Source organism: Thermobia domestica, chromosome 6, assembly GCF_964235325.1.
Source record: "Thermobia domestica chromosome 6, izTheDome1.hap1.1, whole genome shotgun sequence".
Classification (NCBI taxonomy): domain Eukaryota; kingdom Metazoa; phylum Arthropoda; class Insecta; order Zygentoma; family Lepismatidae; genus Thermobia; species Thermobia domestica.
Window position 1 is genome coordinate 130,295,859 of NC_137459.1, and position 20,224 is coordinate 130,316,082.

Consider the following 20,224-nt stretch of genomic DNA (forward strand, 5'->3'; position numbering starts at 1 on the left):
TAGTTCATTAGGATTTAGTGTCCTCAAATTAGTATTAAAAGCGCAATTAGAAAGTTATTAAAGCGTGGACAACTTTTAGCAGTGACACGAGCGTTAGTTCGTTCTAACTTTTTTTGTAACTATGTAAGGATATTTAGGTTTCAAACGCTTGATTTCTAGAGATATTAAGAGTATTTTTAGTATAAGTTAAACAGGTACTAATCAAGAAAGCTTTGCGTTCATTAGAGTAAAGATATATTAGTATGACTGAAAAGGATAATTATGTACTTGTAAAAATTATTTTCAAGGCACTTTGTTTTGCACTCGTAGCCTTTCTTATAGCATATAGTTTGTTCTGTTACTAATATATCCCAAAACATCATTTATCATTAAATACCAAAAAGCTGAAAATATATTTCGAAATGGTATGGAACGATCTGTCGGATATCAAATGGAAGTAGAGAAACAGAAAATCTAGTTCCGGTTTGTCTGTTTTGTTAGTCAGCTGGTTTTATCCACTGGTATTCAGTCGTAACACGATAGTCCTAATAAACGCGGTGGGCATTGATTTAGAACTGGCACTAGGTGATATTTTTTACTGAAATGAAACCACATAAACGTTGATATTGCTTTTTTTTTATGCTTAAAATGCAGATACTCTTGATAATGTGCACTAATTATCTTGACAATTTTCTGACATTAATATGTTTCCAGTTTTTAATACCTTGTGACGTAACGTCAGGGTAACTTTCACATAAAAGTAAGCAGCGAATTTGTCTTTTTCCCCACTGATTACTATAGATGTGGAAAACCTCGCTAGTTCTTTCTTCAACCTTACGAAGTTCGCCAAACTATTTGCCACATAGGTGTCAATTCTACATTTCATACCTAGAATATTTACAAAACTGTCTGAATCCGGCAAGTATTTCTGAATGTAGATGTAGCAGATTGATTTCTGGTGCCTTGATACCCATTTGTCAGCTTTTACAGTAGTTAGAAAATTGCTAATCTACAGCATGTTATCAGGTTATCTTACTCTTTGTAAGTGGCGAAATTAAGAAAGTCTAGTTCAAACGCCTGTAGTGTATGTGATAACATTCGAAACTCAGTCTATAGTAATTTTTGTTGGTTGCAACTATTATTATAAAGTAAAATATTTAGTAATAATTTATTCATACAATAGTTTAATTCTTTAACTGCTTTTGTTATTAGGTGGAGACCGTTACTAGTCCGGAACAGTTTTATTTGCTGATGGACAAAGCGCAGAAACATCGTCATGTTGCAGAGACAGAATGTAATCTGGAATCGTCTCGCAGTCATAGTATATGTGAAGTACGTTTGGAAGGATGCAATAGTATCACCGGAGAATCGTGCAGATGTGAGTGCCCATAAATTTGAAATATTTTAGATAATAAACCATTTGTTGCATTGCAGTTGCATTAAAGAGTATGAAAGTAGCACATTGAATCTATGGTAGAAACTCACCTCTAATCCCAAGTCACACAAAATCGTACTGAATAATGTCATGTTTGTGAATGTTTTCGGAGTCATTCCATTTTCTCATACCACAAAGTGTTGCATTTTCAGCCGTCTGCATCGATCTTCTTCCTTCTTTAGCTTCAAGAGTATAATCGTGCAATCCTGTAAGAAATATTTCATTCCATATTCACATCTTATATTTCTCCTTGCACGTTGCTGGTAACTTATACCAGTTGAAACAGTAAAATGTTTTTGTAACACTGATTCATATTAATGTGATTTGATGTACTGTGCTAAAATATATGAATCATTTTTAATATCGCTACTATGTGTAGAATCATTTTTTTTTAAATTTATCTTTGTACTTTGTCCTGTAGGCTAAAAAAAGAAGCAGATGATTAGTGGAAGTAAATGATTCTAAAATCATTTTTGTGCTCTCCCACACGGAATCGAGCCCGGGATCACATGCACCAAAGGTACATCCCCTAGCCACTAGACTAGCGGGGAGGGCTGTGTAAAGAAATATGTCGTAATCTTAAATTGATGTTAAATGGTTATTGACTTAGAACAGAAAATACAGTTCAGAGAAAATATTTCAAGAGTTTCTTCTTTTACACTATTCCATGCCCAAGAAAATTATTGCCTCTTATCATGTAACAGGAGAGTATATTCCTGTGCTTGTGCAATAATTGGAAAGAATGTAACTGCCTTTGATGGTACATCCCTTTCTCTTTATAAACGAGTGAGGAAACCACGCTGAATGTTGATACTAATTACCATGAAATTTTTTCTTCCATAGATCCTGATTTCTGGTTTATTCACATTTGACTTCTTGAATTATATAATTTGTTGTATTTAAGCTTTTAAATATATATAATTTGCTACGATTATTAGGTGAAATTTGTTTAATTATAAAATAAAATACTAAAATTCTACTTTTTTTTTTTTTTTCCGAAATGAAGTGTAATCTAAAGCAGTGGCACAAAAGTAAAACCAATTTATTCACTCACGACTATAATCACTGGAAAGAGACTCTACTACTGAGATTTTGTACATTACAGCTGTTAGATGCGGAAGCTATGTGTAACACGGCAGATCTCGAAGCGACAGTACAATTCTGGATAGACACACCTCGGTATCCTCGGATATTGATGCCGCTCTTCTGAAATACGTTGTATCAGATCGCCCGGTGCTGTGACATGCAACGTAGATACAGAGTCCTTGATGGATCCCTACAAAAACAAAACGCAATGTATATCGTATGGAACAGAACAGCATTGATAGCTTGTTTTCTGCACGGCCGATCCAGTGTCCCGGTAGGACAGCTTTTCGGGTAGCAGCGAACATCCATCCGGAAATGTGAAGGAGCAAGATTATGCTGTTATGTTCAGGTACAGTCGCGTCCACCGATAAGCGACCCTTACCCATACCCTTCGTAAGAAACAGCCCCTTCCGCAAGCATGACCACAAGTGACCACAAAAGTGTTTTCTGCACGTGCTGAGGGACAAGGTTGTCACATTTTTTCTTGAAAATGTCTGGACACCATATGTTCTTTCTTCTAGAGAAAGCCATTGAGAAAACCGTAGTAGAAACATATTGACTCGTGAATTGTGTAATAAAAAGTGATCTAAGAAAAATGTTAAATGATCGCGAAAATACCAAAACTGAACACGAATTATTTATGAGTTTCTAAAAAGATATATACACTACTATGTTTACTACACTACTATATTATCTACACTATTATATATAAAAAGGATTAAAGTGACGTACTCATCAATAACTAAGACAAACTATTATAGATAGAAACATGAATTTGTAAGAATGTTCCTTTGTCACAAAATCAAGAGCTAAGAAAAGATTTGTTTGAAATGTGTCTTACAGGGAAGTAAAAGAGGATTCAAATAGTTCTTTGCTAAGAATAAAGTATCTCACGAATCCTTGAAGTTGTTTTTTATTCCGTTGCTGAGAAGGGGAAATAGGGTCATTTTCTTTAATATTATGCGTATAATTTTAGTTTTATTAAAGAAAAAGTCTCAGGTAATTAAAAACAAACATTAGTGCAAAATATCAGAAAGTTGCAGATTGGATTAGCAATTGGTTGATAAAGCTGTCAGTAAATTGAACTTAAAACAGAATTTAAAACAGGCTATTGTGAAAATGGTGTATGTAAATACTCTAGTATGGTATTGAAATTAATATAATTCAATCGCTATCAAATGTCTTACATGAAAACGTAACCTAAGGTTAGTGGCTTGGACTACATTCATGGTTCTCATCACTGAAGCCAATAAATGGGCGATATTAAAGAAATGTTGTTTAGACTTATTGTGTATTATTCTGATATGTGGTCTCTTTTCACTTAAGGCTACTGGTTTGGGAGGTGCGAAAACGAGTTAATTCAGTGTTGCTCACGTGAAGATACGTCTTGTTAAGTTTGAAGAAGTATCGTCTCGATTCTCAAAGAATTCTTTTCCGCGTCGTCTCGAAAAAAATCATGTTGTTCAGTAATTTTATATTCTTTTAAAAGTAATTTTGGTGATTTTTTTATTTTAGTGATAAGAAATTTAAATGCTTTATTGGGATAAGTGTTAAATAATTAGCATTAATTAAAAAGATACATATCGCCCAGGTGTTTTTAACCAATGTTCATATCGAAACCAGGTCTGTAGCTAGGATGGCCAGGGAGATTTCCTCCACTTCGACTAACTTCAGCCCTCCCTTATTTGTTGGTGTGTATATCAAATAACTGCTTCTGTTATTTTTGGTCTTCGAGTAATGAATCATAAAAAATAAAAGAAATATTGAACTGCCAGTGGTAATAAAATAAAACTGCCAGTATTAGTGTGTTTGCACACGATACCGACAAAATCTGTGGAAGCCCCGATAATATCGGGGTCGGCGTACTTTGCACACGTCGCCGACAGTATCGTTGGAAGCCCCGACAATATCGTTGCCGGTAATGAGTGAAGTAAGCGACACACACAATATATTCTGCACTGTGTTTCTAAAAATCTTCTCCATATATGAAAACAAATAAAAGTAATAATAATCGGGAAAATTATTTTTTAAAACAAGGACTACAAAAACTGTTCTGAAGAGGTATGGAGGACGGTGCAAAACTTTGAAAAAATAGTCCTATGCCTAAATATGTTTAGATATAACAGTGCTGTTTTAAATAGATGCCGTAAACATATTATTTTCGTTTCGATGAGAATTGATGCTGCGGTACATTGCAAACTACATTAGTTTTAATTTTGTTGAAACTGTTACATATTGTATGTATCAGAAAAATAAACACACTGCTGAACAAGACTACACTTATTTAATATAAAAAAACACATTTAAACGTGACGTTTCGATCTTCTAGCCAAGATCCTCATCAGACGTACACTGAGAGATACAAAAAACTACTCATGTATGTATATATACACCATTCATCTCCCTATCTGCTCTCTCATCGGCCCGTTCAAACAGCCAATCAGAAGTGTGGAAATTACCTGAACTGACCAATGGGAAAACATAACATTCTAGCGGAAAGAAACAACAAGGAGTAAGCAACCATTGAATACATTAATTCACATACATTTTTCTGTATTTATCAATAATATTTCTCCATTCGGGAATGGGGAATGGCGGAAACTTCATAACGAGGAACTACATAATTTATATGGTTTACCCAACATTGTTAGGGTCGTCAAGTCTAGGAGGCTTAGGTGGGCGGGTCATGTAGCTAGAATGGAAGAAAGTAGAAACGCTTTCAAAGTCTTGACTGGAAGACCAATCGGAAAACGACCATTAGGAAGACCTAGGCGCAGATGGGAGGACAATATTAAGATGGATCTCGCAGAGATTGGAATACAAAGTAGAAACTGGATGCAGTTAGCTAAGGATAGAAGTCAGTGGAGAGCTTTTGTGAACGTGGCATTGAACGTCCGGGTTCCATAGGCCATAGAGTTAGTTATTCTTTATTAATGCTGATACCTTTGGTCCAGTTCATTAAGTTTACATCCTCTTCTTTTTCTATCCACTTTCTCGGCCACAACCTTCTTTCCCTTTCCAGCACAATAACTTCTTCCCAGTTCACATCATGTCCTTTTTCTTTTACGTGTTTAAAGATTGCGTCAGTTTCTCTGCCATATTTCACATCGCTTTTATGTTGTTTAATTCTTTCTTTCAATAATTTCCCCGTCTCCCCAATATATTTCATATTACAATCCTTACAATTTATACAATAAATGACACCTTTCTGATCTCTCTTTTCTTTCTTCCTCCCTTTGCTTTTAACCATGTCCAACAACGTTCTGCTACCTTTTCTATACACTTTGACCCCTTGCTTTCTTAACATCTTTTTTAAAATCTCGGTATCTTCTCCTAGCCCTCAATGCCTTTCCATACCTCTCACTTTCCTCCTCCCTTTTACCTTTCCCAGAGACCACAGATGCTTTAACGATATCCCTTTTACTATAACCATTCTCATACATCTGTTCTTTAAAAATTTCCACATTCTCTTCTACATTCTTGTTACAAATTTTGGTAATCCTTTCTAACATACTTATGAAATTAACTTTTGTGCTTCTATCTACATCACTTTTCTTATTACAATAAATACCAGCATTCCATTCTTTTTGATACCATTGAGTGTTAATGCCATTCCCTTCCTTATTCATTAAAATGTCAAGATAACATAATACACCTCCCGGCTCTGTCTCTAGTTCTAAATCTATTCTCTTCTCCTTATCTTCAATACTACCAACGAACTCTATCAACTCTTCTTTTGATCCTTCCCATATCCCAAAACAATCATAAACGTATCTACATAAAAATCGAATCTTTTCTTTCCCCTTTTCTACCACATCTTTTTCCTATACATTCATGATGATATCAGACAATACCGGCTTTATCTTAGATCCTATACTCAAACCATCCTTAATCCTATATATGTCATTCTTAACTTTACAGAAACCAAACTCCCATATTAAGTTGAGGGCTTTTCTAATTTTCTCCCATTTCCAGCCTTTAACACATTCTCCCGCCATAACTCTCTTAATCGTATCAAGTATAGCACTTCTCTTTAGACTAGGGAACATGGCTTTCACATCTAAACTAAACAAAATACAATCATTATTAATTTTAGCATTACTGGTGTAGTTTATTCTCTATAGTCTTTAACTGCCAAAGTCTCTTGTCTGTCTCTTACCCACTCTAACACTGGTTTGGTTTCAATTCACTTTCTAGCGGTTCCAAATAATTATTCCTACAATCCGTAACTGGCCTAAGCTTTACTTCCTTTTTGTGTATTTTTGGAAAACCCTTTAACACCGGCACTCTTCCATCTTCATTTATCATTTCTTAAATTCCTTCTTTTTACATTCTTCTTTTAATTCTTCTATAATTTCTTCTTTCTTCTTGTCAACTAATTCATACTGTCCATCCACTAAATCCTTCACCTTGTCCTCATACCACGATTTATTCATTATCACTTTCGCTCCTTCTCTGTCAGCTCTCTCTACCACTGTGTCTTTCCTTTTCCTAATGCTATCGTATCCTCTTCTTTCTTGTGTCAAATTCGAAGATCTGTGGATTTCTTTCTTTACCAAAACCATTGCCTTCCTTCTTAACCTATCTCTGTTCTTTTCTTCTTCTTTAGCCTCATTCAACGCTTCTTCTATAGAATAGACTATATCATCGACCATGCTTGATAGCAGTGTGTTTATTTTTCTGATTTGATTTGCAAGACGTATGACTATGATTATGTGTCAGATTGTATGTATGTATATTATTTTGTTTTTCATGCAATTAACACTAATGTCATAGTAGATTAAATGATAAGATTCGAATTAGTAATTATGTTTTACATTGCTTCATACATACACTGGCGCAAATCCCGGGGCGGATGAAGGGGACATGTTCCCTCCAATCTTGGAACTGGTGAGATTGTCTCCCCCAATAATCCGTTTTGAAATGTGTTTTTTGGGGGAGAAATTTGATTATTTGTGCCCGGTCGCCAGAAAGGAAAGTGAGATGAAATTAATGCCCACTCAGGATAAGCCTCAAATCCGCCCGCCTCCCAATGTTGAAGACAACTCTGCTCCCCTGATCCTCCACAGCATTGTTTCTCGACTACAGAAATATTTTGAACATCGCTATATATATATATATAATATGGGAACGATCTTACCCGTCCCCCTCAATGTTGAAATCAGATTTGCGCTGTTGCATACATACCTGTCGTTTCTCGTTTCTTTTTGTCCATGAACTCAAAATCCTGGGCAAGGCTTGCATAAACTTCTCGCCATGCTTTTTGCTTTTCAGTTCTGTCCTTGAAAGAGTCTGTTATCTTATCCCATATGCAAGGTCTACATTCCAAAAGTTCAATAAGGGTTAAAATATCGAATGGAAAAATTCCTGCCATCTCTAAGAATCTAAGACAAACTAGAAAGATAAGAATGCAATAATACACAACCTTTTCATCCAGTCACTGTAGCTAAACTACAGAACTCTATCAGGGGGTCGATCCCGGTACAAAGGGGAGAGGGAAAACTTGGATACATAGCTTTGGTCTTTGTTTTCAATTGCCATTCAACAAATTCTTTAAAAAAAATGGGGGATTTGGGATAAATTTGGAAGTGAGAGAAAAAATCTGCAACAAGTGAAGCATGAAGTCACATTCCTGTTGTTGAGATCACAATCAAGAAAATGCCAAATGAGTCACTTGTCCTTGGATCTTTGGAAAGAGTGTTTGATTGTGCTGGTTTCGTTTCAAAATAATAAAAATTCTACTTTGACTTGTCAACAAATATTCTATTCAATCATTGCTTATTGAGTGGAACCGGGAAAAGTGATCTGCACACAATTCTGATGAAAATAAAAGGAAGTAATAATAATCAGGATTTTTTTCCATATACTTATGTTCACAGTGTATCAAACTTTGAAAATTACTCTTAAATTAATTTCCAGAATTTTTAATGGTTGCGCAAGCTGATTGAAATTTTGAATGCTATTGTCATATACACAGTTTTATACATATATTGTTATATATTTTGTTACATTCACAGCACGAAAATACAAAATATATTAATGAATTATAGCTCATAGCAACTTTGCAATTATGGACAATTAACAATAGTAGTACCGGTACTGTCGTCATGCAAATGTTTCAATTTTCATAACACACAATCGTTTTAATTTCAGTACAAAAACATTGATGCTATTAATCTTTCGGCTATAAATTTTTTTCGTTAACGCACAGAATCCACTTTGCATTAAGTCCGCTGGCAAAACTACAAAAGATTACATTCCTTGAACAGTGCACTATTTACATTTTACAGAATATCAAAATATAATTATCCATTAATACACGTTATTGTGATAAGCCTCGCAACAGCATCCTCAACCCTTCGCCGAGATTACAGACAAAAGATCTCCTCCAGTTCCTTACCAGAGGGTAGCGTTCCCAAAACTGATGCAACGTTCTCTCTTTGTACTGCCATACTGATGCGTTGCAGTAGAAAAGAGGTTGCTCTAGCGTCTCCTGACGATAAATAAGTACGCTGACCAACTTCCTTTATAAAGTTAAGGCCTTCGGGACCCCATGAATCACCCGATTCGACAGCTATAGCGACAAAATGATATTTGTCGAGTAAATTGCTATACTTCCTGCGCTTTTCTGTTTCCCGGCGAGCAACCACGTTGAAAGCTTGTGCTGAGGAAGAATGCAGATTTGAAGGGGCGAAGGTGTCGGAACAAGTAAAATCCCATAGAAGTGCTTTTCCTTTCTTCCACGGTATTAGGGTCATACCATCTGGCCTCTTGCCGTCTGCACGACTGCATCCCAACGGTTCACATATAGAAGGAACGCCTGCTGAAATTAGTGCCCTCATGATAATGTTGACGCTGGAGTGGCGTGAATGTCTGCCCGCACTATTGGCACAGGAGAGTCCATGAAGGCCCTTCTTGTCTACGACACTTCTACAGGCAGAACATCTGTGTTGCTCGCAAGCATCTGCTCCCAAACGCAGTGCACTGGCAATTCGAAAACTGTCATTGGGAAGATGTAATCCTAAAGAAGGTGACGGGATAGCATGGAGCCAACCGCCTGCTTCTGGAGATGATGTAGCTAGAAGTCTGGCCTTATCTTCTGAGTTATCGGATGACTGAAGTAGAGCTGAAAAGTGATGATTTATAAGAGGATCGTCCCAAGAGGATTGTAGTCCTCTCTTATCAAGGTCAGGGGGATCTGATCCCACTATAGATGACCACTTAGCAATGCTATCGTTGACATCCGAATCCGATACTAGGCTAAGATCTTGTTGGAGAATGGTCTCGATCAATGGCTTAGCGCCATATAATGAAGACAGAAAGGATGAAATAGCCAGATCCATGGCGCGACGAATGCCAAGACCTCCGTGGTTAACAGGAAGGGACGCCTGCAACCAAGAGTTACTGTTGAGTGAACAATTCAGGATAGATTCTAGACCGGTTTTCAAGGTGTTGTCATAGCATTCCAGTAGATCAGCATCCCGCCAAGAAGGAGCACAGCGAAGAAAGTATAGCAGCCGTGGCATGGACATGAGGCACGTAGTAGGTAAAAGGCAGAGTGAGCTGAAATCAAGAAAAGACGTGTAAAGAAGAATTCTAATTTAGAAATTTTGTCTTTTAATGTTGTTCGTCTTGCCTCATTAGATAATGCTGCTCCTAATAAGCTGGCGTCATCTGTCGAAATTCTTTGAATCCCAGGCGCGGCTTCGTCAAACAGCTTGAAGAGGTTATTAGACTGCTCATTGGAAACTCCGAGAAAGCTGACCTCACATTTGGAGAAATTCATTTGCAATCCGATCTCCTTAGCCCGTTTACGGATCATTTCTAATGTCTCTAGTACTGTATCCTTGTCTCCAGCTATAGTCCCGTCATCCAAATACCATATGTTCAGTTCTGTATTGATACTATTAACGATGGATTGTAAAGTTAGTGCGAACAAACCAGGGCCAAGAGGGTCGCCTTGTTGTACGCCACGCTGAGAGAGGATTATTTCATCTCCTAAGTATAAGTTGCTCGGTTGCGAGTAGCACTGATGTACGTATCGATAAATTGATGGAAAACTGGTTTTACCTGTATGAGCATAGAGTCACGATTCAACTCATTAAATGCGTTTCTGAAGTCTATTTTCAGAAACACTTTCTCCTGCTGGTGTGGAAAAGAGTAGTACATACGAGCAGCGTGGACTGCTGCTTCTGCTCTATGTGAGACACAAACTCCTAGTTGGTGTGGGGATAGAAAATGTGTTAGAGATTCTCTAATTCTATGGCAAATGATTTTGGCTGATAATCTCCTCCATACATTGCCTATTGCGATAGGACGAATGCCGCCACTTTTCTTCCTCAAAGCTATTAGTGATGCTCCAAAGAAAATAGGTCTAATTTCCGTGGGCACATCACCGGAAATAATCAGGTGGAGAAAATCGCAGATGCCGTTAGTCAGGTGGTCTTTAGTTTTGCAGTCTTGGGAGAGTGGGAGGTCCTTTAATATTGAAGGACGGAGACTGTCCATACCTCCTGATGACCCGGAAGGAAATGATTTAAATGCCTTCGTAAACTCGTCAGTTGATACTCTAGGCCAGCGTTTCCCAACCTTTTTCAACTTGCGGCACACTACGGGTGTAACTTGAATTCTCGCGGCACACTCATAGAGTTTATCATTTGTAAATATAAAACACTGTGGTATTTTTCTGTGATTACTCTCTCGCAGAGAAGAAAGCTCGATTACTGGTTTTCCCCCGTGGTAAATCATTATGCTTATTTTTCATTCTAATTTAAAAATACGAAACAATAGAAATGAAATATTGGACTCAGGTTTTTAAAAAATACGCTTTCTTTTTTGAAAACTGTATCCAACCTTTCACTAAGAAGGAAGATCACTAAATAACAAACGAACAAACAAATCTCTTTTACTTTTAAAACACAAATGTAGGTAATTTGTATGCATACATTGCTTTGTCGAAATGATTGAATGATATTTTAAAATTTCAAATTACGAAATAGTCTGCAACAATAAAGGAGCAATAATGGTCACAACAATGATAAATACTTTTTTCAACATTAAACATGTACAGAAAAGTAACAAGGTACGAAACAAAATTGTAGATTCATAGTAGAGGTTCATAGTAATGTATAATACAAATATGCATTTTTCCTTTGTCTTGCAATTTGATTGCTATAGAATTAATAATTTTGTGTCGATTTCCTCGCGGCACACCAGCGCTACATTCACGGCACACCGGTTGGGAAACGCTGCTCTAGGCACTACAATACTGGGCTCAATGAGATCGGGAGGTTCAAAAGGGTGGCTGTGAGCCGGATGTTTCTCTTTTAATGCTTCTAATACAGATCCATTCGGAGAAGCTATAGTATCTTCTGAGATGAGAAGCCGTATTGCGTTGCGGACATCACCATCTACTAATTTGTTCTCGACATTCTTAATGTTGAAAGTGGAATTTACTGGTCGTCGAGCTTTGAAGGATTTTTTACTGTAGTTAGGAAGGGCTTCGCAACGAAAATCAGACCAATATCGCACTCTTTGTTTAACCCATGATGTTAAATTATTCACTTTGTCAGCTTTTGATGGCACGCACAGTGTAACGTAAGGAAAAAAGAAGAGATCCATCCAAGCTTCTGAGTCGTTCGTACGTACAATCTGTTGCAATACCTCGCACAGAGAGTCTGCCACTGTAGCTCTAGCCCCTCGAGGTACCCTGCGCAACATTGGAATAGAAGACTTTAATCTTGCTAGATGCTTATTGCATTTGGAGATCAACATTTTTCTTGGGTGATCGACATTATCAGTGGATGAAAGCGAGTATGATTTGGTTTTATTGATATCATAATGGCATCTGCTATTGTGAATTGCTAGGCCTTTTAAACTAACACACAATTTGTTGCAAAGCTTACAGGTAGTCTCGTTAGGCCTGTTTGAAAAATCAATGCTCATGTTTAATGCGGTATCATTTTGGGTTTGATTTCTTTGGTTAAATTTTGATTAAATTTTGATCCTGATGCGTTGCTTACATGCGAGAATTCTGCATTAATGGCCCTGCAGTCTTGATTGATATCATCACTAAAAACAGTGAAAAGATTACTGGTATCATTAGAAGAGTCACGATCATCTTCCATAGTTATTATAAAATTTTAAATTTGAATTTTAAATTTAAATTACACCCAACTACATTGTTGGAAATGTAATATTGTTTGAAAAATAACGACCATTAATTGAAAATAGCAATTTGAAAATAGCAAATCTTCAGTCAACGTCCGAACCACTGAAGCGATTCGAAAACTGATTTCACCAAAAGTCCCATCAAAACCTCAACCACACATCACTTCGCAACAATGGGCACAAAACCTCAGGTCACCTACACTAAACGAAGAAAATTGCGCAGAACACGAAAGACACGTCTGCTTCCAATCACAACAATCACAATTGTAAAAATAAATCAAATTTCCAGAATGTATTAAAATTTAAATGCATTAATAGATTAAAAAATATACCATCAAAAAATGTGTGTGTGAGAGAGAGAGAGAGAAAGAACAAAAATTAAAAAAGGAGTAGAAAATAATCAAGAAATTTGTTATCTAAATTTCCTATATTCTGTTTGGTAATAGCTATTTAGAGGGAAACCTCTTCAGACTTCCTACATTTTATACTTATTTAATAAAGGGAATTAGCCACTCCAAAACAGAGACTGTAAAAAATAATAAGCTGTTCTGAAGTTGTTTATAGGACAAGATAATAATAATATTATTATACAATTGTAATAGAAAAAATGGAAACAACAAAATTTCAAAGACAAGAAACGAAACAAAAATACACAGCACTTTGTCACTTACTCTCTTCATTTAACCCACTGGCCGGCCGACATTATCGGCCGCATGTGCATTCAATCATAAGAAAACATTACCCCCGACAAAATCGGTGTCGGCGGTACCGCCGACAATATCGGGAGCTTGGCCGACAGCATCTGCGTGTCGGAGGATCGGCCGATAATATCGGTGGCGTGTGCAAGCTACGATTTGAGTACATTGAAGTCGATTTCACCGCCGACATTATCGGCGCTTCCACCGATATTATCATTGCCATGTGCACTTACTCTAACTCAGGGTTTCTCAACCTCGGGGTCGCGACCCCCCAGGGTTTCATATGGGTCACTAAGATAAGCGGAAGAGATAAATATGATTAAAATCTAATATCGGAAAAAAATGTTAAATATTATTCTGAATTTTGTTCTGATAGGCATATTTTTATTTTATTATCATACATCCAAAATTATAAAGTTTTAATATTTTCAAATTGCCTCCATTTTGAAACAATATGACGGATCGGATTTAATACTTGTAATATGAATGAACTGACCAAATTAGGTTTTAATCTATTCGCTTTTAGGGAAGTTACTGTATCCACTATATACAAGAAATGGATTCTGCTATTATAGAAATAGATGGACGTCGTGAGATCTTCGCAATAGGTATATTAAAAATCCCATACAAGCTTATTACAAACCAGAAATTATCAAGGGGTCGTTGGTATGAGGATGTGATAAAATGGGGTCGTAATAGAAATTAGGTTGAGAACCACTGTTCTAACTGTATATGAATTCTACAAGAGCGAGTGTTATCAAACATAAAATAAAAACTTGCAATAAAATACATCAATATATTAATTTATTATATATATAATTATTAAAAGTAAATTGGGCAAACTATTTTTAAATAGGGGATTTGAATTGTTACGAATCTGTTATCTCTGTTGACGAATCTGTTATTTCCACTAAAACTCTGCTTGAGTTATTGAAAACCGACTGAAGATCTCTGTAACTGTCTTCAATATCCTCCACGTGTCTTATGTAATTTTTCCAATTGTCAACACTAATTCTGCTGAACGCACTATTTAATAAAGACACTAGTTTCGGTAGGGATTCACCTTTCAAATTTTGGGATGCTACCGTCCGTATTAATTGCGACCACACCATTTCAATTGGATTCAATACGCAATGATATGGAGGTAATCTTAAAACAGCATGCCCATATGATGCTGCAAGTTCGTCTATTGCGTACCTTTTTCTTCTTTTGTTCGCAGGCAATTGTTCATCAGTAATTTGGAGAAGAACAGATGTTATCGGGACCAGACTAGGTATGGCGATATTGTGAATTCGCATATAATTAAGAATAGTTTCTTTTCTCCACGATGTATTAGGTTTTGGATTAATTACACGGCTATGGTAAGGGGCATTATCCAAAACTATAACTGATGGCTCCTCTAACTGTTTCAGTATGGAGTTTTCAAACCAATTCTCGAAAATTTCTGCTTTTATTGTCCCATGATAATTGGGAGGAGCATCAGACATTTTCTTGTGGGTTATAAATAAAGCACTATCCACAAAACCAAATCGGCCACCACAGTGCATAATAACTATCCGTTCCCCTTTTTTGTCCGAAATTGCAACTGTGCAATTGTCAGAGTCGTCGGACCAATTTTTCATTTTGCACGTGTTGCTATCGTACCAAGTTTCATCGAGATACACGTCCGAGTATCCCGCGGAACGGTAAGCTTTAATTTCTTCGAGATAACGGTATCTCCAAGCAATAACTTCATTGGACTCACATTTCGCGCTTTTTCTAGACACTGATTTATATGGAAACCCCATACTATGTAACAGACGACGTAATGTTCTAATCGAATATGGAAATTCATAGTTAGTCCCGAATGTCTTCTCACACATAATTCGAGACAGCGTTCTTGCAGTAGGTGATACTCCTTTCTTATAGCACTCATATACCGTACGTCGTAGCAAATTGCGAGTAAAATCACATATTTTGCCGAACGGTAACTGCTTTCTGTTCAGGTGTCGTTTTCTTGGCGTTCGATAAACACTGGGATCTGGAATTTGTAAAATATTTTTTATCGTTGTGAGTCCAATCCGCGTAGCATCCGCTGTTAGTTTCATAACGTTTTTGCTGGGTTAAACTCCACCTTTTCAAATAACTTCACGCAAAAACTTTTGTACATTTCGCACTAAAGGACGCTTTGCTTCCTCAGCTTTGCTCCACTTCCAAGTACACGATCCTCCTTTCTGTTACTTGGACTTCTCTGGCCAGAAGGACCAGGTTGCGGGTCATTTGGTACCGCAGAACTACTTATCCACGGCCGAAAGAAATTGGACATTTTCACTCAGCGAGAAAATACTAAGACACCAGCACACTACAATCACTTTCAACAAAGTGTCGAGGGAAACTAGAGAACTCAAATTTACCAACTGACAACTATTGACGGCCATAAACAATAAATTCAAGCCTTCTATAAGAAACTAAGTTTATAGAGAAAGCATTCTAAGCTAAGAGTTTCCCTTCCTTTTAAGTTATTCGTTTCTTTAAGTTTCAAAACAGTAGAAAAAAACTTTCTTATATGCTACTGCTCATACATGGATGAAGAAGACCTGTCAAAACTGACTTTCTTTTTTTTTTCTTTCCATTATAAACTTCAAAAAATTCATGTTTAAATTTACAAGGATGTGATTCATTTTATTATGGTTTGCAAAATCCGGAAAACTGTAAAACACGAGAGGAAAAAAAGGAAATAACCCTACTGCCTGCCTTAAGTTGTAAATTATAGCACCAAAAGTAAAGTTTCTTGCAGGAATTGACAATAAATATTTACCCTTTTAAAGGCATTTATACACTTCACTTTTTTTTTTTTTTGTCATTCTGAAGGAAAGAGGATCCTTTTAGAAAAGTGAGTCCTTCGTTAGTTCATTTTTCCGTGTAGATCTTTCATGGGCAATACATAAATGTCACTTCACCCAAAACTTTCGAACAGAAACATTATGCAAGTTTGTGTGTAGGGTAAACTGAAAAATCAGTTCGTACTTTTGCTGTCCTCACATGACAATCTGGACTGAAAATCTTAAAACAGGGAGGAACAAGGTCATTCAGAAATCTGGCAGCATTGACTGCTTCGCAAACCCCAGTGAAGTTTGCGGTTGCTAAGCCACAAGGGGTAGAGAAAAGTCTTTCCTCTTCCAGGAAAAATAGTCGCTTATCCATGGCCCCGAGATTAGAAAGGTCCAGTAACTGTTGGTTTGGCCAAGATGAAGGGACCGTACACTTCGCAGCTTCACTGAATATCTTAAGTGCTAGACATTTACGTATAGATTTTGTGCGTCTCAGATCCGAACTATTTGGCGATTAACGATCCCACTAGGAAGAAAGATAGAATCGTGGCCGAACACCATATTTCCAGCCAATCTATTCTCCTTTAACCAGTTTTGCATCGCAATGCAGAAATTACTGTTCTAGGTTTATCTGGTATTATAGCATGCTGGGCCTTTATAAATATATATATATATATATATATATATATATATATATATATATATATATATATATATATATATATATATATATATATCGTACTGTACAAATACTTATGTAAAATACCATTGATTATGAGTACCTGTAGTTTTGTACTAACCTGTTCAGTCTTTTCTTAAATCCCGTCATACGTGGAATGAATTCTTTCCATTGTCTTTGGGCGGCCTAGACATTCCTCGAAAATAAATAGCCACTAAGTTACAAGTGCTCAGTACAGTGCACTGACTGCAGTTCATATGCTTTGCAAGGTGCTGAGCTCAGTACAAAAGTCTTGTGTATCAAAACTTTGTATATCACAACAACATTTTTCTATATGCTTGCTTCGATGTTGTTATCTTCATCACACTAAAACAGTAGTGGCGTTCACCCTTTCATACATTTTTCAGTGACTACCTGGTTACAGTTTTCAGGACTCTTGCTACAAAACTTTCTTTCTGTACTATCCTTTTTAAATCACGATGTACCATGAATATTGTGGAATTTAATTTAGTGGTACAAATGTGTATAATTTTAATATGGAAAGTGGATAACATAAAGAAAGAAATTTAAGTGAATCTATATTATAAAATTGAAAGTGTTTATGTTTGTGACTCTTAATCTCTTGAACCGCCCGACAGATCTCGATCAAATTTTCAGCGTAGATGCGGTTCTGGCCTGGGAGTGTTTTTAACTATTTACTTTAACGGTACAACTTAGGGGAGGAGGGGGACATAGAAAAAATAAATAAAACTTAATAACTCTTGAACCACCTTACCGATCTTGATCAAATTTCCAGTGTAGATGGGGTTCGAGACTGGGATGATTTTTATCATTTCACTTTGACGGAGCAACGTTGGGGAGGGGGTGGAGGGGAAGATATACAAAAATCAATAAATATAAAAATAAAAGTGGCTATGTTCTTGAATTAATTACTTTTGAACCACCCGATCGATCTCAATCAAATTTTAAACATACATGAAGTTCAAACCTGGAAAGTTTATCATTTTATTTTGAGAGTAGATCTTAGGGGGTGCGGAGGCGAGGAGGGGAAATATACGAAAATGAATAAAAATTAATAACTCTTGAACCACCCGACCGATCTCGATCAAACTTTCAACATAGGTAAGGTTCGGGCCTGGGGTGTTTCCTTCATTTCACTTTTACAGTGCAACGAAGGGGAGGGATATATATATATATATATATATATATATATATATATATATATATATATGTCAAAAAAGTAAAAATAAAAGAGAATATCTTTTTGACTTCATCACGTTTAAACCACCCGACCGATCTTTAAAAAAGTTTCAACATAGATGAGGTTCGGACCTGAGGTGTTTTTTACGATATCACTTTAACGGTAGAAGTAAGGGGAGGGGAGAAATATATAAAACTTAATAACTCTTGAACCACCAGACCTATCTTGATCAAACTTTCAACATAGATAAGGTTCGAGCCTGGGATGTTTTCGTTATTTCAGTTTTACTGTGTAACCTAGGGAAGGGGGGAGATATATATGTAAAAAGAATAAAAATAAAAGTGACAGTCTTTGTGAATTCATCACGCTTTAACCACAGGACCGATCTTAATCAAATTTTCAATGAGTTGGTTATCATCATATCACTTTGACGGTAGATCTTATGGCAGGGGGAAGGGAGGGGACAGATGTATAAAAAATATAAAACTTAATAACTCTTGAACCACCCAATCGATCTCGATCAAATTTTCAACGTAGAAGACGTTCGGGCTTGGGATAATTTTTATCATTTAACTTTGACGGTGCAACTTAGGGGAGGAGGACGGGGAGATACATGTAAAAGATAAAAGTGACTGTCTATGTGACCACTCTTGAGCCACGTGACCGATCTTGATCAAATTTTCAACCTAGATGAGGTTCGGGCCTGGGATGGTACTAATCTATTCACATTTACGATAGAACTTAGGGGAGGAAGTAGGAGGGGGAGATTTATTAAAATAAAATAAAACTCTTGAACACCGGACCGATCTCGATCAAATTTTCAGCGTAGATGAATTTCGAACATGAGATGATTTTTGTCATATCACTTTGACGATGTAACTTAAAGGAGGGGAAAGACATTTACAAATGATAGAAAATAACCGATATTAGTGTCGAGTCTATCGTTTTTGAGGTCGCTGAGATGAACAGTGACACTTCTGAAGCCCTGGCCCGCAGCATGGGGTGCAGAGGGGACATATAAAAATCATCGAAAATGACCAATATCAAGGAGTGCTTTAGTAATAGTACAAAGTGACTGACTAACGAAACATATCACTATTTTTTCTTAATTTAACCCAGCGAAGCGGGTAATTGATGCTAGTTTTATTTAAATTAAAATTTCAAGTACCTGTTGCCCAATCGTACTAAGTCAGTACTAAATGTTCTGCACCCTTAGCGGGAATTCAACCACCACCATCACGCACCAAGAGCAGGCACGCTAACCGTTTGGATACACGAGACCACAAATTGAAATTTACTTTCATGGCAAAGTATTGGAATTTCTGATGTTTGACAGTAAAACATGTTAATAATGAGTATGTTTGCGAGCGTATGTTGTATATTATTAATTTGTTTATTTTTCAGCCCGTTTGAATCTTATTGACCTTGCTGGTTCAGAGAGAGTGGCCCAGTCACATTCTGAGGGAGAAAGACTGGTAGAGGCGAAGAGTATCAACAAGTCTTTGACTGACTTAGGGATTGTTATTCGTGCTGTTGCACAGAAGGTGAGTACAGCAGTAATTATGATTTTTACAAAAATACTGTAATAAGGAAACAAGAATTTGTACAACGTTCGTTCAATAAATAACCGGAAAAGTTTTATAAAAAGTAAAATACCGTGATTATTATGTTCCTTATATTGTGGTTTATCGTAGAGCTATTAGTCATAGCTGAGGTTAGCAACCATGCGTCGCGCACGAGACGCTGGGAAACAGTTACACCATATAGTATGTAGCAGTAATGCGCCATAACGGGTACACTGCTATTCTCGAAAGGGTTTAATGTAATCTCCTTTGATGCGGAACTGAAGGCAAATGATTTAGTGAGCAAAAAGTATTCAGCAAATTTCAATATAATTAACAATTTATTTCCAATATATGTAACAACTAGAATAATAGCAAAAACTATATATATATTTTTAACACTTAACAAACAACACTTAAATTGAAATCTTCCCCTTTCAATTCTTTTGATAGCGGTGTGAACAATTCCACAATTTAACGCCCATGAATTATTTCTGTCCAAATAATATTTTAAAGCTTTCAATATTAAATCCAAAAATGTTTCAAGTAATTTATAGGTTAATTTCAATATAACTAAAGAAATAGTTACGTGTGATTCGATGAA

The 20,224-nt window shown here is 36.5% G+C and overlaps 1 protein-coding gene across 5 annotated transcripts in view; it reads left to right on the forward strand.

Moving 5' to 3' along the window:
- Positions 1-20,224, forward strand: part of LOC145688206 (carboxy-terminal kinesin 2-like) — a 233,128-nt gene that overhangs the window by 183,077 nt on the left and 29,827 nt on the right. For all 5 annotated transcript variants that reach the window (XM_081762093.1, XM_081762097.1, XM_081762094.1 and 2 more), the window contains 2 exons: positions 1,192-1,357; positions 19,463-19,602. In XM_081762093.1, the coding sequence (XP_081618219.1) occupies positions 1,192-1,357; positions 19,463-19,602 (306 nt within the window). The remainder of the gene's footprint in view (positions 1-1,191; positions 1,358-19,462; positions 19,603-20,224) is intronic.